At 40.5% G+C, this 17,142-nt stretch overlaps 2 protein-coding genes across 2 annotated transcripts in view; both read right to left on the bottom strand.

The window, feature by feature from the left end:
* Positions 1-8,925, bottom strand: part of cnnm2b (cyclin and CBS domain divalent metal cation transport mediator 2b) — a 35,744-nt gene extending 26,819 nt beyond the window's left edge. Inside the window, exon 1 of the mRNA XM_087804927.1 lies at positions 7,331-8,925. Within this exon, the coding sequence (XP_087661053.1) occupies positions 7,331-8,807 (1,477 nt within the window). The 5' untranslated portion in view covers positions 8,808-8,925. The remainder of the gene's footprint in view (positions 1-7,330) is intronic.
* A 2,015-nt stretch (positions 8,926-10,940) lies between these two features.
* as3mt (arsenite methyltransferase) lies at positions 10,941-16,822 on the bottom strand. Its single transcript, XM_087783353.1, has 11 exons — positions 16,754-16,822; positions 16,463-16,496; positions 15,705-15,832; positions 14,889-15,039; positions 14,045-14,181; positions 13,905-13,974; positions 13,767-13,848; positions 13,555-13,686; positions 11,930-12,069; positions 11,747-11,869; positions 10,941-11,145 (listed from the first exon to the last, which is right to left on the bottom strand). The coding sequence occupies exons 1-11, from the start codon at positions 16,768-16,770 to the stop codon at positions 11,044-11,046; spliced, it is 1,116 nt and encodes a 371-aa protein (XP_087639479.1). The 5' UTR covers positions 16,771-16,822; the 3' UTR covers positions 10,941-11,043.
* Positions 16,823-17,142: the final 320 nt, after the last annotated feature.

Here is a 17,142-nt window from a genome sequence, read left to right on the forward strand (position 1 = left end):
GACAGGAAAGCATTTAGCAACTCGTCCAAATATAGAAAGTTTAAAATGTTTGTGTGTCGCTCTGTCAGGATGAAGAGGAATGTCATGGATCCAGGTCGGTTCTGGCTCTGCGAGGGTCCTCCACCTTGATTCTCACTCCTCAAACATTGGACTAATCAGGTCTTAAGTTCTACTCATAGTTGTACCAGAATCTAAAGAATGTAGGCCAAATGAACCGTTCCACACGGCAATCCTGGGTCAAAACATCCGATTGACCAGAAGCCCTTGAGTTGCACCGTTTGCTGCAGGAGTTTCGCGTCGTAGAAGAAAATATAAATGATTTTAAATATATTTCATGTTGCTTTTTGTAGCATTTTTTTCAGGACATTTCAATCCATAAAGATACAGTCGGGTCCAGATGTAGGGATGTTTTTTTTTGATAACCCTTGTGTTATCTCAGGGTCAATGTGACCCGAGGGCCCCAAAATAAATGTGTTTGTGATATCCCTTGAGTTCTCTCTGGGTCAAAGTGACCAGAAGGCCCGAAAATAAATGTGTGTGTGGTATCCCTTGTGTGTCTCTGGGTCAAGGTGACCTGTGGGCCCGAAAATAAATGTTTTTGTGATATCCCTTGTGTTGTCTCTGGGTCAAGGTGACCCGAGGGCCCGAAAATAAATGTGTTTGTGATATCCCTTGAGTTATCTCTGGGTCAAGGGGACCCGAAGGCCCGAAAATAAATATGTTTGTGGTATCTCTAGTGTCTCTCTTGGTAAAGGTGACCCGAAGGCCCGAAAATAAACATGTTTGTGATATCCCTTGTGTTGTCTCTGGGTCAAGGTGACCCGAAGGCCTGGAAATGAATGTGTTTGTGATATCCCTTGTGTTGTGTCTGTGTCAAGGGGAACGACCTCCCTGGCTTCCATAAATACATATGCAGGGGTCGATCTTGACCCAGAGGCAACACAAGGGATAAAAAAAACATTTATTTGTTTTCAGGCTTTCGGGTCACCCTGACCCTGAGATAACCCAACGGTTAAGATGTAGCCAATACTGATGCCCATGTGTTATTTTTGAAATGAAGGCTAAACAATATCATCCAAAACCTTTTTTTCTAGAGAGTAATGTTTCTAATTTTACAGGTAAAAAGTGGACCAAAAAACAAGGTGCCATTCCTTTCAAAAAGCTTCATGACAAGACAGAAATGTTTTGTTTTTTTTACATAGATAATCTACATAAGATTCATTACAAGATGAGGTTACAACACTGCTAGTAAAATATTCTGATTCTGGTTGAATCATTCAAAATGTGACTGGTGTTTGACATGTATATTATTACACACACACAAGAGCTTGCATGTTCTAGTACGTGTAATATATTTGATGTATTCATTCATGCCGACTCAGTGCACAAAATACATCGAGCTGGAAGCGACTATGTTGCAGAGATGCTTGGTATTCATGGAAAATCAATGTGTGTCTCCCTCAGATGTATGGCATCATTGATTAGAAGCTTAAAGTGCACTTCGGATAATTTTCACATTCTCGCTGTAGAAGTTCATCGCAGAGCGTTTCACGTCTGAATGTTTCCTTAGGTGTGAGTTAAGGCCGTTGACCCTTGTTTATCTCTGGGTGACCCGGTGGCTCAACAAAAACAAGTGTGATACATCGAGCTGGTATCCCTTTGGTGGTCTCTGGGTCAAAGTGACCCGGGTACCTGAAACAGAGCGTCTCCCAGAGACAGAACAAGGTATACTAAAAACACATTTGTTTTAGAGCTGTTAAAAACATCTTTCTAGCTGCATAAAAAAAGTGTGCATGTTGTTAAGATAAAACAATTCATTTGGTTTATCTGTAGATTTTTGGTAATTTTTTGTTTTGGTTACCCCGTAAATTTACAAATGTAACTCACCAACATGTGAGTCCAACAACTGTTACAACTTCATCTACAGTATACACTGAACCAGTATTTTATTTTTCAGAACATGGAAAGCAAAGAATTTATACGCCATGAATTTACATCCAAAGAGGAGTTTGAACCCATTTTTTTTCACTTCACAGAATCACTTTACATACAGAGATCCTTTTTGTTGACATTATTTTTGTCAGATCAATGACTTTGTTGCCATCAACTCAATCGAGAGGTTTTGTTTCAAGTTTATCCAACAGATCGTGCCTCATTCTAACATCTGCATCTGAAGATATGAAAAAAAAAACTAGCGTAGAAGTAGAAGCGATAGATCGGCAGCCTGCGTTAAATGTATTCCTCGTAAGTGTCTTAATGGCTGCCTGCCAATCCAGTGAAGAGTCTTCCTACATCCAAGCTGGGTTAGAAGCTTCTCCCGAGGCAGAGATCTGCGAGGGTTTGGACCAGAATTCCAGTGACTAACCGGATCTGAGCCCCATGCATCATTACTGGTCTCGTTGCACGCTGCACTGGCTGGAATATCACACATAAGGTCAGAGGGAGCAGCCGGATTCCTGGGTCTGACTCGGCCACTTGATTTGGTTCCCAAACTCATTACCTGGCAGGACTGGACTTTGACAAGCACCACTGGATGACGGTAATCTGTGCAATCACAGGCACACAGCAATTAGGCAAGAGGTCAAACATTTCCAGGAAGAAAGGTTGGAAAGTCTTAATCTGTCCGCTAACCGCCGACCCTAGGGTCCTTCCCTGCCGACCGTTTTACTGAACACCGCCAACGCCAACCGTCTCGGATCAAACTCAGAATCAAGACATCCCAGCGGCATGAAGAGCGGTAAACGACAATTTACTGAACAAATGGGTGAGAAATAGTGAATTACGCCCTTAATGGGACTTCAAATAAGGGTTTACACTCAAGAATCTGGCGACACGATACATATCGCGATACCGTACAGAGCGATACTGTAGTAACAAGTATGTATTTGTAGTATTGTTGAGTACTTGACTCTGGTGAACTTACAGACCACATGACTCTTGACGGTCTAATGAGGTATCGGTGAAAATGGTCGTCAAACATCAGCTTTAAAAGCTACTGTACTGTCGAGTGTATCCTCTCGTTCTCAGTCATTGCAGGATTTCATTGTCCCCGACTTAATGACCGCTGACATCCCTCACAGGAAGTTAAATTGCAACACGGAAATGAATAAACGCCGTGAATACATGCATGTTAATTGCAAATAAGAAAATCCAACAAGTATATTTTACACACACTATATACACCATTAAATAAGTAATCTATGTGAGGGTAAAAAGTCGGAGGGTAAGTGCTATTACATACAGAAAACCACAATACAAGGAAATTCCAATAAGAATATTAAGTCTATTATTCGAGAAAAGTCTAATATTTGACCGAAAAAAAGCATTATTTTGATTCCACCGGATATTGTAATAATATTTGAAATACAATTTTTGGTTCTTTTTGACCACATGAAATAGATTTGTTACAATCGTTTTTTAATGTTTAATGTTCTGGTTCCGACACGAAAATAGCAGGGCGGCCGAAATTTACAACATGAAATAGTTTTCGGTTTATTGGAACCAACCTCAGGCGACTGTGCAGCTCCACAAGCGGCATCAAATTAATTAACAGTGACTTACAATACAAAGCACTCTGAACCGAGTGTGTGCTGTGAACGGAGCCAGATTAACAGGAAACTTTGACCCTTCAGCCCTTTTTTCTACAACAGTCGCCTATGACTTCAAACGAGGGGCTGAAGGCGAATTCCCTCTGGCACGCCGCCAGACTCCGATTCCGGCGAGACCCGGAAAAAAAAAGGTGACTTTTGTGTGATGCGGCAAGAAGGGAGATGACAGACGTCAACTGTCAGAGGATTCAAGACGGTTACAACATTTCAGAAACAACGTTTTTGGAAACAAGTATATCGACAATCAACAGGGATCCGTTCTTCTCTAGTTAGTGTCTCTTAAGGAATCGGAACTTTAAACCAACAGGTCAGGGTCTCTGGTACCGGTTCGGTATCTCCTTGCTTGGTTGTTGTTTTCTATTGATTATTTTGTAAAAGAAAAAGTTGAACATTTCCAACATAGGTTTGAAAGCCGACTTCAAGACGATCCTTTTGTCAATCGGTTCTTTTTTATGTAGTTTTTGTATAAGCTGAAGTGTATCCAAAGTATTGTATTAGATATATTAGATATATTTAAAACGAGCTTAGGCCAAAATTGAACAGACAGGAGATATCACATTCAGAAGTTGAAAATATATGCCACCTATATCTCCAATAGGAAAATTAAGAGTCTTTAAATAACATTACACATAGTATTAGCCTTAATTTGTGGAGTTTTCATTGACACATCTAGCCATAAAAAGCTTGTAACAAATGTTCATGATAATACAGTCTGTGGGCTGCATCAAAGGTACTATGAGTGATTCATATTCCCTTCAATGACTCTCAAATTATCCGTTCTTCAAGTATAAGGTGACGATTCAGAAAAAAACACAGATGACATATTTTCAACAGATATGCTGAACACCTTAAATGGACATATTAGGAATAATATATTGTAAAATATATATCTATATATGTCAAAGTACATAGTTGAATCCAGTAGGATCTGTAATTCCCATCTGTACTAGGAGAGATCGGAACGCTACTACTGTATTGGGATCGGAATATTGGAATTCCAAACTATCCTTAGGAAAAATGGGAATCCTACCAGGATAATCTCCAATTATAATAGTAAGTAAGTAAGTCATTTTTATTTGTATAGTGCTTTTCCAGACCAGGGTCACAAAGCGCTTAAACAATCAAAACAATATTCAATAAAGTATATACTTTAAAGGTCAAGATAAAACTGATAACACAACAGGAGTTCCAGAAAATCAAAGAAAAGCCTGAACTAGATAGAAAATAGAAACGTCTTAAGATGTTTCTTGAAGGAGTCAGTAGATCATCAAACACAGAGAGAGAGGAAGATCGTTCCAAGGCTTAAATTCGGACCCTCACCCATATCAATATTCAGATCCCAGTTCAATTTGAGTAGGACTCCAGATCCTACTGGATTCCCAATCTGTACTGTGACATAAGTCTACTCTCCATTTATCTGATACAACTTTGACAGGCAAACAAACACCTAAATAGAAAACATGGTTCTTCTCCAGAACAGAGAAGATGCTCATCTATTTTTTCTTCCCACTCCCAGGAATTGGAAATGTCACTTGTGGCGTCGCAGCAGTGGTTCTATCACACTATCTTGGCTGTAATGCAGCAAAACAAGTCGCAGTGTTTTGTTGACTCAGAAAATGAGCGTTGAATAGCTTCACGCTGCTAGCGCATGTACTAACAAACTCCCCCCCCAACACCCCCCCCCCCCCCCACGTTCCCTCCCATCCAGTCGATTATGCAATTTGGCATGGAGTGCTACACCTTATTCCGGGTAATGGAGCTCAATCATTTGTTTTCTGTTTTCCTCCCCGTTAATCTCCTTAAAGGGAATATTACGATCAGCCGTTCAATTGTACGTTTGACCCGTTATTTGCATCACTGACCGGTTTCAAGAAGCCGACACCGACAGGAATAACAGGAGGGGATGTTGGGGGGTGTGGGGGGGCAACACTCCAGGTAAACTAGGCAGTGAGGTAAACATCATGCGCATACACACACAACACACGAGGGTGTTAGAGAGTGTTATTCATTATCCACATGACTGCATTCCAGCGCCGGACAAAAGGAGTTATCACCACCATCACTTAGAGGAGAGAACATTAAAAGTGGAGAAGGATTTAAGCAGGTTTTGGTTCGAAACAAGATGCCCCCACCTGATAACCTCGGCTCTGCCGCGACACCATTCCCACATGTCCTATGCATTCATAAATCAGAGAGGGAGGGAGGGGGGGGAGAGAAAGGGTTGAATGAAAGAAGGTAAAAAAAAAGGGGGGGAGGAAAGGAGGGGAAAAAAAGAAAGAGAGAGAAACTGTGTGAACATTAACAAGCCATGGAAGCGATGGAGAGATAACGACACTTCTTCCTCCGCTCAGGAAGTGTTGAAGGAGGGATCGAGACGTCGGCGTCATCTGGGATTTCAACAGGTGTTCGGAAAGAAGGACGAGTCAGAAGAGAAGCCCGACAACGAAGAGTAAATCTAAAAATAGGAACTGGTTGTACGACAAGACGCGTGTCTGCTCCTGCAACACAATAAACATGGCCTCTACTACGACTTTATGATTTATATTTTAAACTCAATTTAGATTCAAATCACTTGGATCGTTTCATGTATTTATACTTGTCGACACTACTTAAATTTAGTTTAATAGCTTCTAAAAATCGATCTTTGTTGTTAAGATAAGTTAAGTTTATATGGTTAGATAAGATTCATCTGGCAAAATAACTCAAAATCAAACTTTGACGAAATGTTTCTAATGGTCAAAGGAGAGGATGGTACTTGAAACCTGATCTAAAATCAATGTAATATCAAGTTGAATATATATATTTTTGAAAGGAAATCATTTGTATGGCTTTGCTGACCATTTCAGAACGAACAAATCTCTCAAAAACAAAACACAATTTTACTTTCTTACACCGTCGTACTATCGGTCCATCAAAACCCTTGTAAGGTTGCGAACTCTAAAAACTTTTTAGAAAACTTTTCATCTTACTTGATCTTTAAAGTATGTACTTTTTTGAGTATTGTTTTGATTGTCTAAGCGCTTTGTGACCCTGGTCTCGAAAAGCGCTATATAAATAAATATTACTTACTTACTTACTTATTTTCGTTTTTTAAATGAAACTACTTTAAAAAGTATTTGGAAAAAAAGAAGATATGTAAGTAAGTAACTGTTATTTATAAAGCGCTTTTCCAGACCTGGGTCACAAAGCGCTTAAACAATCAAAACAATACTCAATAAAGTATATACTTCATGTTTCAGTTATTTATGTATCTGGACAGTATTAAGAACTGATACTTCATAATGCTATATTATCATGTAATACAAAGAATATTTCCCAGTGTTTATTTACATCCTATTTTTACATGTAACCTCTATATACTATTAATTATTAAGATTTTTGAAGATTTGACCGACAGTTTTATGAATCAAATATTGGTAATTTTATCTTGCCCTTTAAAGTATATACTTTATTCAGTATTGTTTGGATTGTTTAAGCGCTTTGTGACCCTGGTCTGGAAAAGCTCTATATAAATAAAAATTACTTACTTACTTACATGTAAACACTATATACTATTAATTATTAAGCTTTTTGAAGGTTTGACTGACAGTTTTATGAATAAAATATTTGTAATAACAACTGACATGTGTGTATATCATGTAATATCACGTCTAAAATGTGATGAAATGTAACTTTCAGTGGATGTTCCTGAGAAACTTTCCTGAAGGTTTTGTTTGCCTCACCTTTCTTGAACTCCTCCAGCATGGCGTCCAGTTTGGTGTCGTTGAAGACAAAGTGCAGCGGGTGGCTGTAAAACTTGGTGATGGTCTTGAGCGGCGTGCAGTCGTCCGGGTCCACGAAGGCCAGGTCCTTGACGAAGAGCAGGTCCACGATGTTGGACCTCTCCCCCTGGAACACCGGGATCCGGGTGTAGCCGCTCTTCATGATCTCCGACATGGTGTTGAAGTCCAGGGTGGTGTCCCCCGGGATCATGAAGCAGTCCCTCAGCGGGGTCATCACGTCCTCCACCGTCTTAGTCCGGAGCTCCAGGGCGCCCTGGATGATGTTCAGCTCCTCCTTCACCAGGTCGTTGTACGGGTCCGTCACCCTCAGCATCTCCAGGAGCTTCTCCCGGTTGTACACGGTCCCGATCTCCTGACCCAGAAGGTAGTCCAGAAGCTTGCTCACCGGGTACGAGGCCGGGAAGGTGAGGAGCATGAAGAACTTGGTCAAGAATATGGTGTTGGCCCCTACTGCCAGACCGTGTCTGGAGCAGATGGCCTGAGGGACGATCTCCCCAAAGATGACTATTCCAATGGTGGACATCACCACAGCGATGAGTCCTGACCCCGCGATGTCGTCCAGCAGGATGGTCAGCGTGGTGTTGACCAGGACGTTCCCCAGCAGCAGCGAGCAGAGAAGATAGTTCCCCTGGCTCCTCACAGGCTCGATCTTCTTGGCGTAGTTCTTCTCGCGCTCGGTGCCGCAGTTCTGGACGATCTGGAGCTCCATGGGGTCCAGGGCCATCAGCCCCAGGTTCAGGCCGCTGAACATCCCGGACAGGCACAGCAGCATGGAGATGAAGATGACCTGGAGCCAGAAGGGCAGCAGGAACTTCTTCTCCTCCACCACGATCACGTGCGTGTCCTCGCCGTCGTGGTAGATCCAGGTGTTCTCGGTCCAGGGGTCGTGGGTCCCGGCGGCGGGCGGCGCGGAGGTGGCGATGCAGAGGTAGTACGCCTTGCTCCTCTCGGTCTTCCGCAGGGGTTTGACCTCGATCTCCACGATCCCGGACGTCTTTCGGTTCAGGCTGATGTTGGGAAATATGATGATGTCCGAGGTCCTGATACCGCAGGGATGCGCGCCCGACGCGTCCTCCTGGCTCTGGTCGTCCGGCCCCGGGGCGTCCTCCTCCGGGGGGGGTCTCCTCTCGTGCTCGGTGAAGGCGATCTTGGACCAGGTCTCGTTGTTGATGTTCTGCCCGTAGACCCGCAGCTTGACCCGCGAGCGCTCGCTCACGCGCAGGTACCCGCGGTCCATGTAGGACACGTCGTCCGTGTCCTCCAGCCGGAGCCCGATGATGACGGTCTCCTCGGGGGCCTCCTTGCCGCTGGCCGGGGCCACGCAGCAGCAGCAAGTGACGGTCAGGAAAAGCATCGCCAGAGCTCGGACCCGGTCCAGTGACGCCATTTTTGCAGCTCGGGATAAGGGTTCTGCCATGTTTGGGGGGGGGGGAACCGCTGGCGACACGAGCTCCTGTGAGAAGAAGAGCTGCTGGGACTCAGAGCCGGTCTGGCGTCATCTCGGCCGGCGGCATCGGGACCTGCTCTCGCTCCCACGGACGTGTTCCCGACACTGATGCGAGCTTAAGGGCCAACTCGTGCCTTCTCCGAGGTGCTGCGCGACGGATGAGGCCCGCGGCCAATCAGAAGTCGCCAAAGCTCCGGGGGGCGGGGACGGCTGGAGCGCCTCGGCCAATCAGGAGCCAAAACAAGTGCACCTCATGTTAAGAGAGACAGGACTTTACTCGTGACTTTTTTTTGAGACGTTTATCAAAACTCTGGTCGATGACAGCTGGACACTCGGTGTTTCATAGGAATTAATAACACTGAACAAGGCGTTTAATTCCATTTTTTCCCCTGTGAATAAAAAGACGGAAAATTCACATTATAAGCAACAAGTTATAAATGAGAAACGTGTTATTTAAGGAGGTTTTTATAAAGAAACTGACTTAAAATATTTCTCATAAGTTACTGAAAATTGGCCAAATATATCTCCATATATAATTGATAAAGTAGTGGCTTTTTGTTCGTGTTATTATATCGATTTATTATACTTTAGTTTCAGAAACATTTAAAGTAAGTCACTTGTTGATCTTGATCACATTGTGTTATTTTTTTTATACTTTCTATTCTTATATATTTTGTTAATGTTTATGTTTATGTTTTTTCTGAATCCATATTTCCCAAAATCATTTTCCAAATCAATAATATGATAATAATCTATACGTTTATCCATCTAATTGAATTGATCATAAAACTATTATAAGTGTAACTTAATTTGAAATATTAAAATGAATTGTTTACCATTAGTCGTATTGATTAGCCTTACTTTATTTAATATGAAATATGCTCAAGTATTTACTTTCTAAGACATACATCTAAACAACATTTATTAAGCTTCTAACACTTGCTAACACTATGAATCTAAAAGAAACCAAAAATAAACTATAAACCCACACACTAATAAAGGCACAAGCAATGTAAGGTAAGGTAAGGTAAGGTAAGTTATGGTAGAACCTTATTGATCCCTCAGAAGGTCTCCTTAGGGAAATTGTTTTTCCAATTAGACACAGCAATACAGACGATTATTCATAAAAATAAGAACAAAGAACAAAGAGAAATAAAAAGAAAGAAAAGATGCTAAAATCTAAGTATAAAGATAAAGAACATAGATCAAAGACAAAGGATACAAAGATTAACATAGAATAGAATCAACTTTTCACTCCACTCCTGCCCCCAAACTCATAATTTAATAGTCTAATATCATGAGGAATGAATGAGTCCCTGAGTCTATTACTGTTGCATCATGGGAGGAGCACTCGTTCACTCCATCTGCTTCTCTGTTCACTGGTAACAGTGTTCAGAGGATGACTGTCATCATCCATGATGGACAGTAGTTTGTTCAGTGATCTCCTCTCAGCAACTGTCACCAGTGAGTCCAGCTTCATGTCAACCACAGGCTGATCAACCTGTCCAACCTGTTGACACTCCTCTTGGACACATTCCCACCCCAACACACCACAGCATAGAACAGGACACTGACCACCACAGACCGGTAGAACATGCAGAGGAGCTTCTTGCAGATGTTAAATGATCGAAGCCTCCTCAGAAAGTACAGTCTGCTCTGAACCTTCTTATATACATGGTCTGTGTTGCAGGACCAGTTTACTGTCCAGACACACACCGAGGTGTCACAATGTCACAGAATTATAATAATAATACAATTAATTTATAGTGAAAAAACAATTCCTAAAAGTGTCTAATTTAAGCAATTTATTCAGTAAACAAATGATAAATGTTTTGAGCCATTAAATAAGATGGTTTTATTGGTCAATGGACTCCAGGAATATACTCTTAATGGATGTAAACATCATTACATAACCAAATGATTTGTCTATTCAAGGAACTGACTTAAAAATAAACAGAAGTATTTGTTAATTAGTGAACTTTTGTCTAGTTGTTATAATTTTATTGACATAATTTTCTCCTTTTATGTGATAAAAGTTCAACTTCTTGACATGATTTCAAAAGCCAAACTTGGACTCATCGAGAAATAAGTAAGAAAACAATGTATGATTCACGTATTTATTTGTGTGTGAATGACACGTTAAAAACCCGAGCATGACTCATGTTTTCAGAAAACTGCAGTGATGCTGGGATTTCTTTTTCTCAAGTTACTTGCAGCAGGTTGCTGACTTTGCGCTGCAGCACCCCCCAGCGGCTGAACGCTTCATGTCCAGCTGCTGGACCAGTTGGAAGGGATCCACAGTGGCGGGCTGCAACATAAAAATGACATTTTATTGAACGATATAATGTTTAAAATGATGCACAAACATAACAAGTTGTTAATCAGTCTGTTATCCTGGACTGCCTAAAATTTTTGTGTTATCTGTTGACGGTAGCAGAGCAATAAGGATACTGCAGAAAATACTATTATCCTCTTTATCACATCGAGATATGATGATATCTCCACCTGACGTGGTCACTTAGAGGGTCAAGTCCAAAGGTTGAGCCGCCGGGATTTCTAAATCAGTCATCATCAGCGTTCTCGAGATAAAAATATTCTGCATTCTAATCACGACGTGAGGCGCGATCGAAGGATTGTGACAAGAAGATCAAGACGTAAAACTCTCGGTGGACTATCCATGGATAAGATGGCATTCCTCTGACAGAGCAGAGAACATTCCTTCCTGTTCAAGGTTCCCCAGCGTGGGTCCACAGTCTGGTTATGACTCTGAGACAGCTGCTTGACCTTTCACTTGTGGATGTGTGCGACGACGCGATTCAGAGAAGCAGTGGGCCTCTCTGGGTGTGTCGCCGCAGATACACGCTGACCTCTCCTGCACAAAGACCTTCTTTTTTTTTTCTCTCACTGACCTGAGGTTTGACTCCGCACGGACCCCCGGTACTCCCCTGCGGCTGGAAGGTGAACTCCCCGGCAAATCTGGATTTGCTGAGGATAGAAGCCACGTCGCCGTCCACCTCCACTGCCTCGTTCACCTGAAAGATAAAGCTGGGTGTAGAAGAGCCGAAGACACATCCCAGTCTCTGGCCTCAGACCTTGAAGGTGTATTGGGAGTCGAAGCGAAACGCCGAGTCCAGGCCGGTGATGTTGCCGTTATACATGACCTGGCGGGGCTGTGAGCTTCCCTTCGGGGTCTTGAAGAGACGATACGTGATGGACACGAACTTGTAGTCTCCTGTTTTGAACACATAAAGAACACGAACGTTCCTCAGTGAGATGTCATTGGAAGCTTCCCCCAGACCCAGAAGATACGGTCAGTTATGCAACGTTAAAAAATGAGCAAACAAGGACACACAGTAGAAATTAAAAATAAACAATCATGATAATGTTTTTAGCGAGCAGGGCCAAACTTCCTGTCATAACTTTTTCTTCTGATCGTTTTTTTGTGTCCAATATTGTGTTTACTGTCTTTCAGTTCATGTTTATTGTGGTTCATATGTTCATAATTATTTTATTCATTATTGTTTTTACTTTACTGTATTATTTGTTGTATTATAATTATTATTAAAATGATTTATTATAAAAAAATATTTTGTTATTGTTTTTAAAAATGTATCCTATATGTCTAATACATACACCAGAGGAGAGAAATCCGTCCAGGCTGTTGCTCCTAAGCTTTGGAACGATCTTCCTCTCTCTTTGCGCTTTATGGAGTCTACTGACTCCTTTAAGAAACATCTTAAGACGTTTCTATTTGTTCAGGCTTTTCCTTGATTTTCTGGAACTCCTGTTGTGTTCTCAGTTTTATCTTGACCTTTAAAGTATATACTTTATTGAGTATTGTTTTGATTGTTTAAGTGCTTTGTGACCCTGGTCTGGAAAAGCGCTATATAAATAAAAATTACTTACTTACTTACAGAACTTTTTAAATATTCATAAAGGAAACTTGAAAGATTAAAGACCCAAAACATTATAAATTAAACTATTCTTCAGCACGATCAGTAAAGATACTGTCTTTAATGACTTTAATTCTAAAAGCTTTGACCCGCACTTTATAATATTTGGTTTCAAGCAACCATTTTATAGTTATGGGCTTGTGAAGCTTCATGAAACAGTTTCATGTTGTTTAGAGGTCAGTAGGTGGCGCCATCAGTTTAAAAATGATGTTTCATTAGAACAGTCGTTTAAAATAAAGGAAAATTGTGCAGAGACCGCCATCTAGTGGACTCGGAAATTGGCTACACATTACACCAACTGAGTTTTTGGAACAAGGACACTGCTTCATGAATATTTATTGTACCATTAACTTTTGACCATCATATAAAGTTGCTGACGTGAAGCGAAAAGTATAAAACCAAATAAATAAAAACACCTTTTCTCAAATATTTTTGTATATATTTACTTAAATATTTTTAAGAGCCAATACTCACCAAATGACAAATAATAGAAATAAATACTTAATAAAATTGTGACCAAGGTTGCCCGGGCTTGGTCTTGAATGGTACACAAAATAAAAATAAATATATTATACTAATATTAATATTTTGCATGTGTAAACACTTTTTAAACTAACCTCTTTTATTCATGTGCCTGTACCATGTATACTATAAACATGTCTGACTATGAACGGTCTTTCCTTAAAGTGTCTTCAGCATGGATCTCAATCCTAAAAAACCATGAACTGAAATGTCAAAGAACTAAATATTCAAACGTGTTTCACCAAGAAGGTCTTGTAGTTCCTGGTTGTCCACGGTAATGATGCTGGCGGTGACCATCCTGGGAGGAGCGAAACCCACTTCTTCAGCGAGCTGCACCAGATCCTGCCACCAGAGGGCGCCACCAATACACTCGCCTGCAGACACGACCAACCTACTTTACAACTCGTTTGTTGCATCAGACGTTATCACAGCAGGAGATATTAGCCTCACACACCCCAGAGGACTTTGTGCTGTTTGATTTCCTCAGTCAGCCTACCACTGCTGTAGATGTCGCTGAAATAGAATTCCCCTCCATCCTACCAGACACCAGGTGTTACTGCCTGTCACTCATTCACTCATCAAACAGGAGCACCTTCAGGACACTGTAGGCTTCAGCCAGGACCAGCCTTTTGTCCGGAGACAGATTCACCACGCAGTTGGAGCTGAGTCACACAAAGGCAACACTTTCAGAACATTTGTTAGTCGTGGACATAAATGATCTCTGAATCTTACATGATGATATCAAAGGAGTTCTTTTCCAGTCCTGCGCCGGTCAGGGCCTCGATGTAGCCCTGGACAAAGTCGACGTTGGGAGTCTTGTAGCCAAACTCTTTGGTGTGGTAGTCGATGTGTGAGCGCGCCACTGCCAGCTGCAACACAACCCACAATTATTCTTGTACAACAAGAGTAATAATCGCAGCTTGGAAGCGGTGAGACACGTTATCAGACACAAGCAGGTCATATTGATATTTGATGTCTATCTAGACCAAACCATTAGTGTTACAAAGTCTATTTTTGATAAGAGGCAGTAAAACTGAATTATTGTTGCGATATAATGTAACGGTTTAGAGTATGGTAGGTTCGTTTGTACGAATGGCTTGTAAATTAAATTTCCTCAGCTGCCACATTTTATACAATGACTGTTGTGATGGACCTTTTTTTTTTATTTAATTTAATCTGACGTAAAAGCCATTTTTAAAATGTTTTTTTTATATTAACTGAAATGACGGGAACTAACGACTGAGAAAAATTAAGACAAAAGTCCTAAAACAAAAGCCCTTTAGATATAATTTATTAAATATGAAGTCATGAAATTAAAGGAAAACACAAAATAAAATCGTTAGTTCTACATCTATCTATCTGATGAATTTTGCTTTGGCCTTAATGAGGGCCACAAAAATACAGTCAAAGGGCAGCATGAAGAATATTCAATATATTCAATATATAACAATCACCACCAGAGTGTTGAAAGTGAACTCGGACAAGATTATATCAATAAAAAAAAGGAAGAAAATTCTTCTAAATCAGCAAAAGAGGAAACTATGAGGTTGCTTTGCAATTATTTTCTCTCGTGTACCTGATCTTCAGTCATGTCGATGCCAGTCACGTGACCAGACTCGCCTACAAGCTGACTCAGCATGTAGCAGTCCCTTCCACTCCCGCTGCCCAGGTCCAGAATCCTGCAGCCTTCTAAACACTCAGGGACCACCAGACCGCAGCCATAGTACCTGAGACACGGAAGGGAAATCTGTTACACTTCCTTATGGAAACGCTTTATAAAAATAATAAATTTCCTCTGGGGCCACGTTGTATTCTCTGACTGTTATTAAAAAACATATTTAAGAAAAGGGACTAATAAAGAGATTTAATATTATGAGAAAACTATCAAAATAAAAAAGTTTTTTTTTTTAAAGATTGAGTCCCAAATCACTTGTATAATCTTTTTATATATATATATATATATATATATATATATATATAAACATTTCACATGCGAACAAAAAAAAACATCATTATGTCAAAAAATACTTTTAATAATTCAAAATACATTTGATTAAAAAAGCTGATATAAATGCACCTTTTTCCCCAAAACAATACCCATGAAAAGAACACATTAAAGAAAGAAAAAAGGAAAAATATCTTCCGCTGCAGATCTTTAACAAGTTATATGTGGAGTTCAACGAGTAATATTAGTCAGCCATCGTAAACTTTTTGACATAAGTTTTATAGTATTACTTGGCATGTGGTCCGCGGGCAGCACTTGGTCTGATCTAAAGAGTTAAATGTTGAATAACTAAGAATTCTACATGATTTAATATTGACTCTATGTTGTCTTCGAAGTACTAGTATTCTGTCTAATATTCGAGCTAAGTAAGTTCAACTTGCGGCGCACCTGTCAGTGACGTCAGCATGCACCTTCTTCAAGGCCCGGAGGACGTGGGGGGGAGTGGGCTGAGATGGAGCCACACATGCATTGGTCTTCAAATCTCCAGTCTTCTGCAGCTTCTTCCCATAATAGTCCTGTTCACCAGCGACAAACAAAAAAAATGGTTTTAAAGTCACCTATGTTCAGAGTTGGGTAAGTAACTTTAAAATAGTAACTTAGTTACATTACTAGTTACTCTAAGTAACTTTTTTTTGTAAGAAAGACCCATTACATAAAACATTTGTAAGAGAGGGATAAGGGTAAGTTTGCGGGCGTGTACGTGTAAGTTTGGATGCTGTGATTATTAAATTCAGATAAAAGGTGAGAAAAGTACATAAATACTGATAACTTGTGTTATCTTTGACCACTCCATAGCAACTTCAACACACTTTCTCCTTATTTTACTATTGACCACATACACCTATTAAATAAAACAGTTTTAACAACACTATTTAAAAGATAAATATCAAAAAATAAATAGGATTGTTAAATAAATGAAATTACCAAGTCGATGATTTGTTATTTTTCATTTAAGTGATACAGTATTCAGTTATATTTGTCGCGTTTACAGTTAAAATATCGTAGGTCCTTGAACGCACCATAGCAACCTCATTATTGTCATGTTTTGACGCGTTACGGTCTCGTTACAGCAGTCGTTACCGCGAAAACGTAGGTCGTTACTGTAACGCGTTACAACCCTGGCTGTGATCGACGTGAGTTCTTACCTTGACGTCCACATGCACCGCTGAACCCTCGAATCTGATTGAAAACAACAACGTTAAACACCTGCAGCTACAGTTAGCTTACAGTTAGCTCGCTAAGCTAGCAGCGAGCATCGACAACTTTGTGTTATTGTTGACATTAAAACTCTGAATTAACTTATAGCGGCAGAAATTACAAGATTTAACTCGGTTATCGACTCCAGGAAACTCGACTTCTAACGTGACTAACGCGGTAACTACGAACAAAAATAATAACCAAAATAAAAGTTTTGTTTAATGTTCTTCAGTTCTTACCCGCGTGCGTCAGACATGACTCGGACAGACTGGACCGAGGAAGTGAACAGAAGTGGGTTTTGGTCGCTGCGTGACTGACAGCTGTTTGCTTACAGCGCCCTCTGCTGCTTACACTACGCATTGCAGATTCAACTGGACAACCCAAATACTCGATAGAAAAATAATATAAATATATCAAACACATAACATATAAACAGTTTAACGGTCTCATAAGCTCCCGTTATTGACTTTGAACAGTCTTGATGAGAGTCTGAACAGAAAACAGCATCAGAAGATTGGGTTTTTAATTCAGTTTTAAGCAAAATAAAGGAGATATTTCTAATGTTTTGAGAGGTTTACATGGTAAAATACTTCATTATTAATGGACATTGATTATCATGACTGCCTGT

Source organism: Callionymus lyra, chromosome 1 (assembly GCF_982586985.1).
Source record: "Callionymus lyra chromosome 1, fCalLyr1.hap1.1, whole genome shotgun sequence".
Taxonomy (NCBI): domain Eukaryota; kingdom Metazoa; phylum Chordata; class Actinopteri; order Syngnathiformes; family Callionymidae; genus Callionymus; species Callionymus lyra.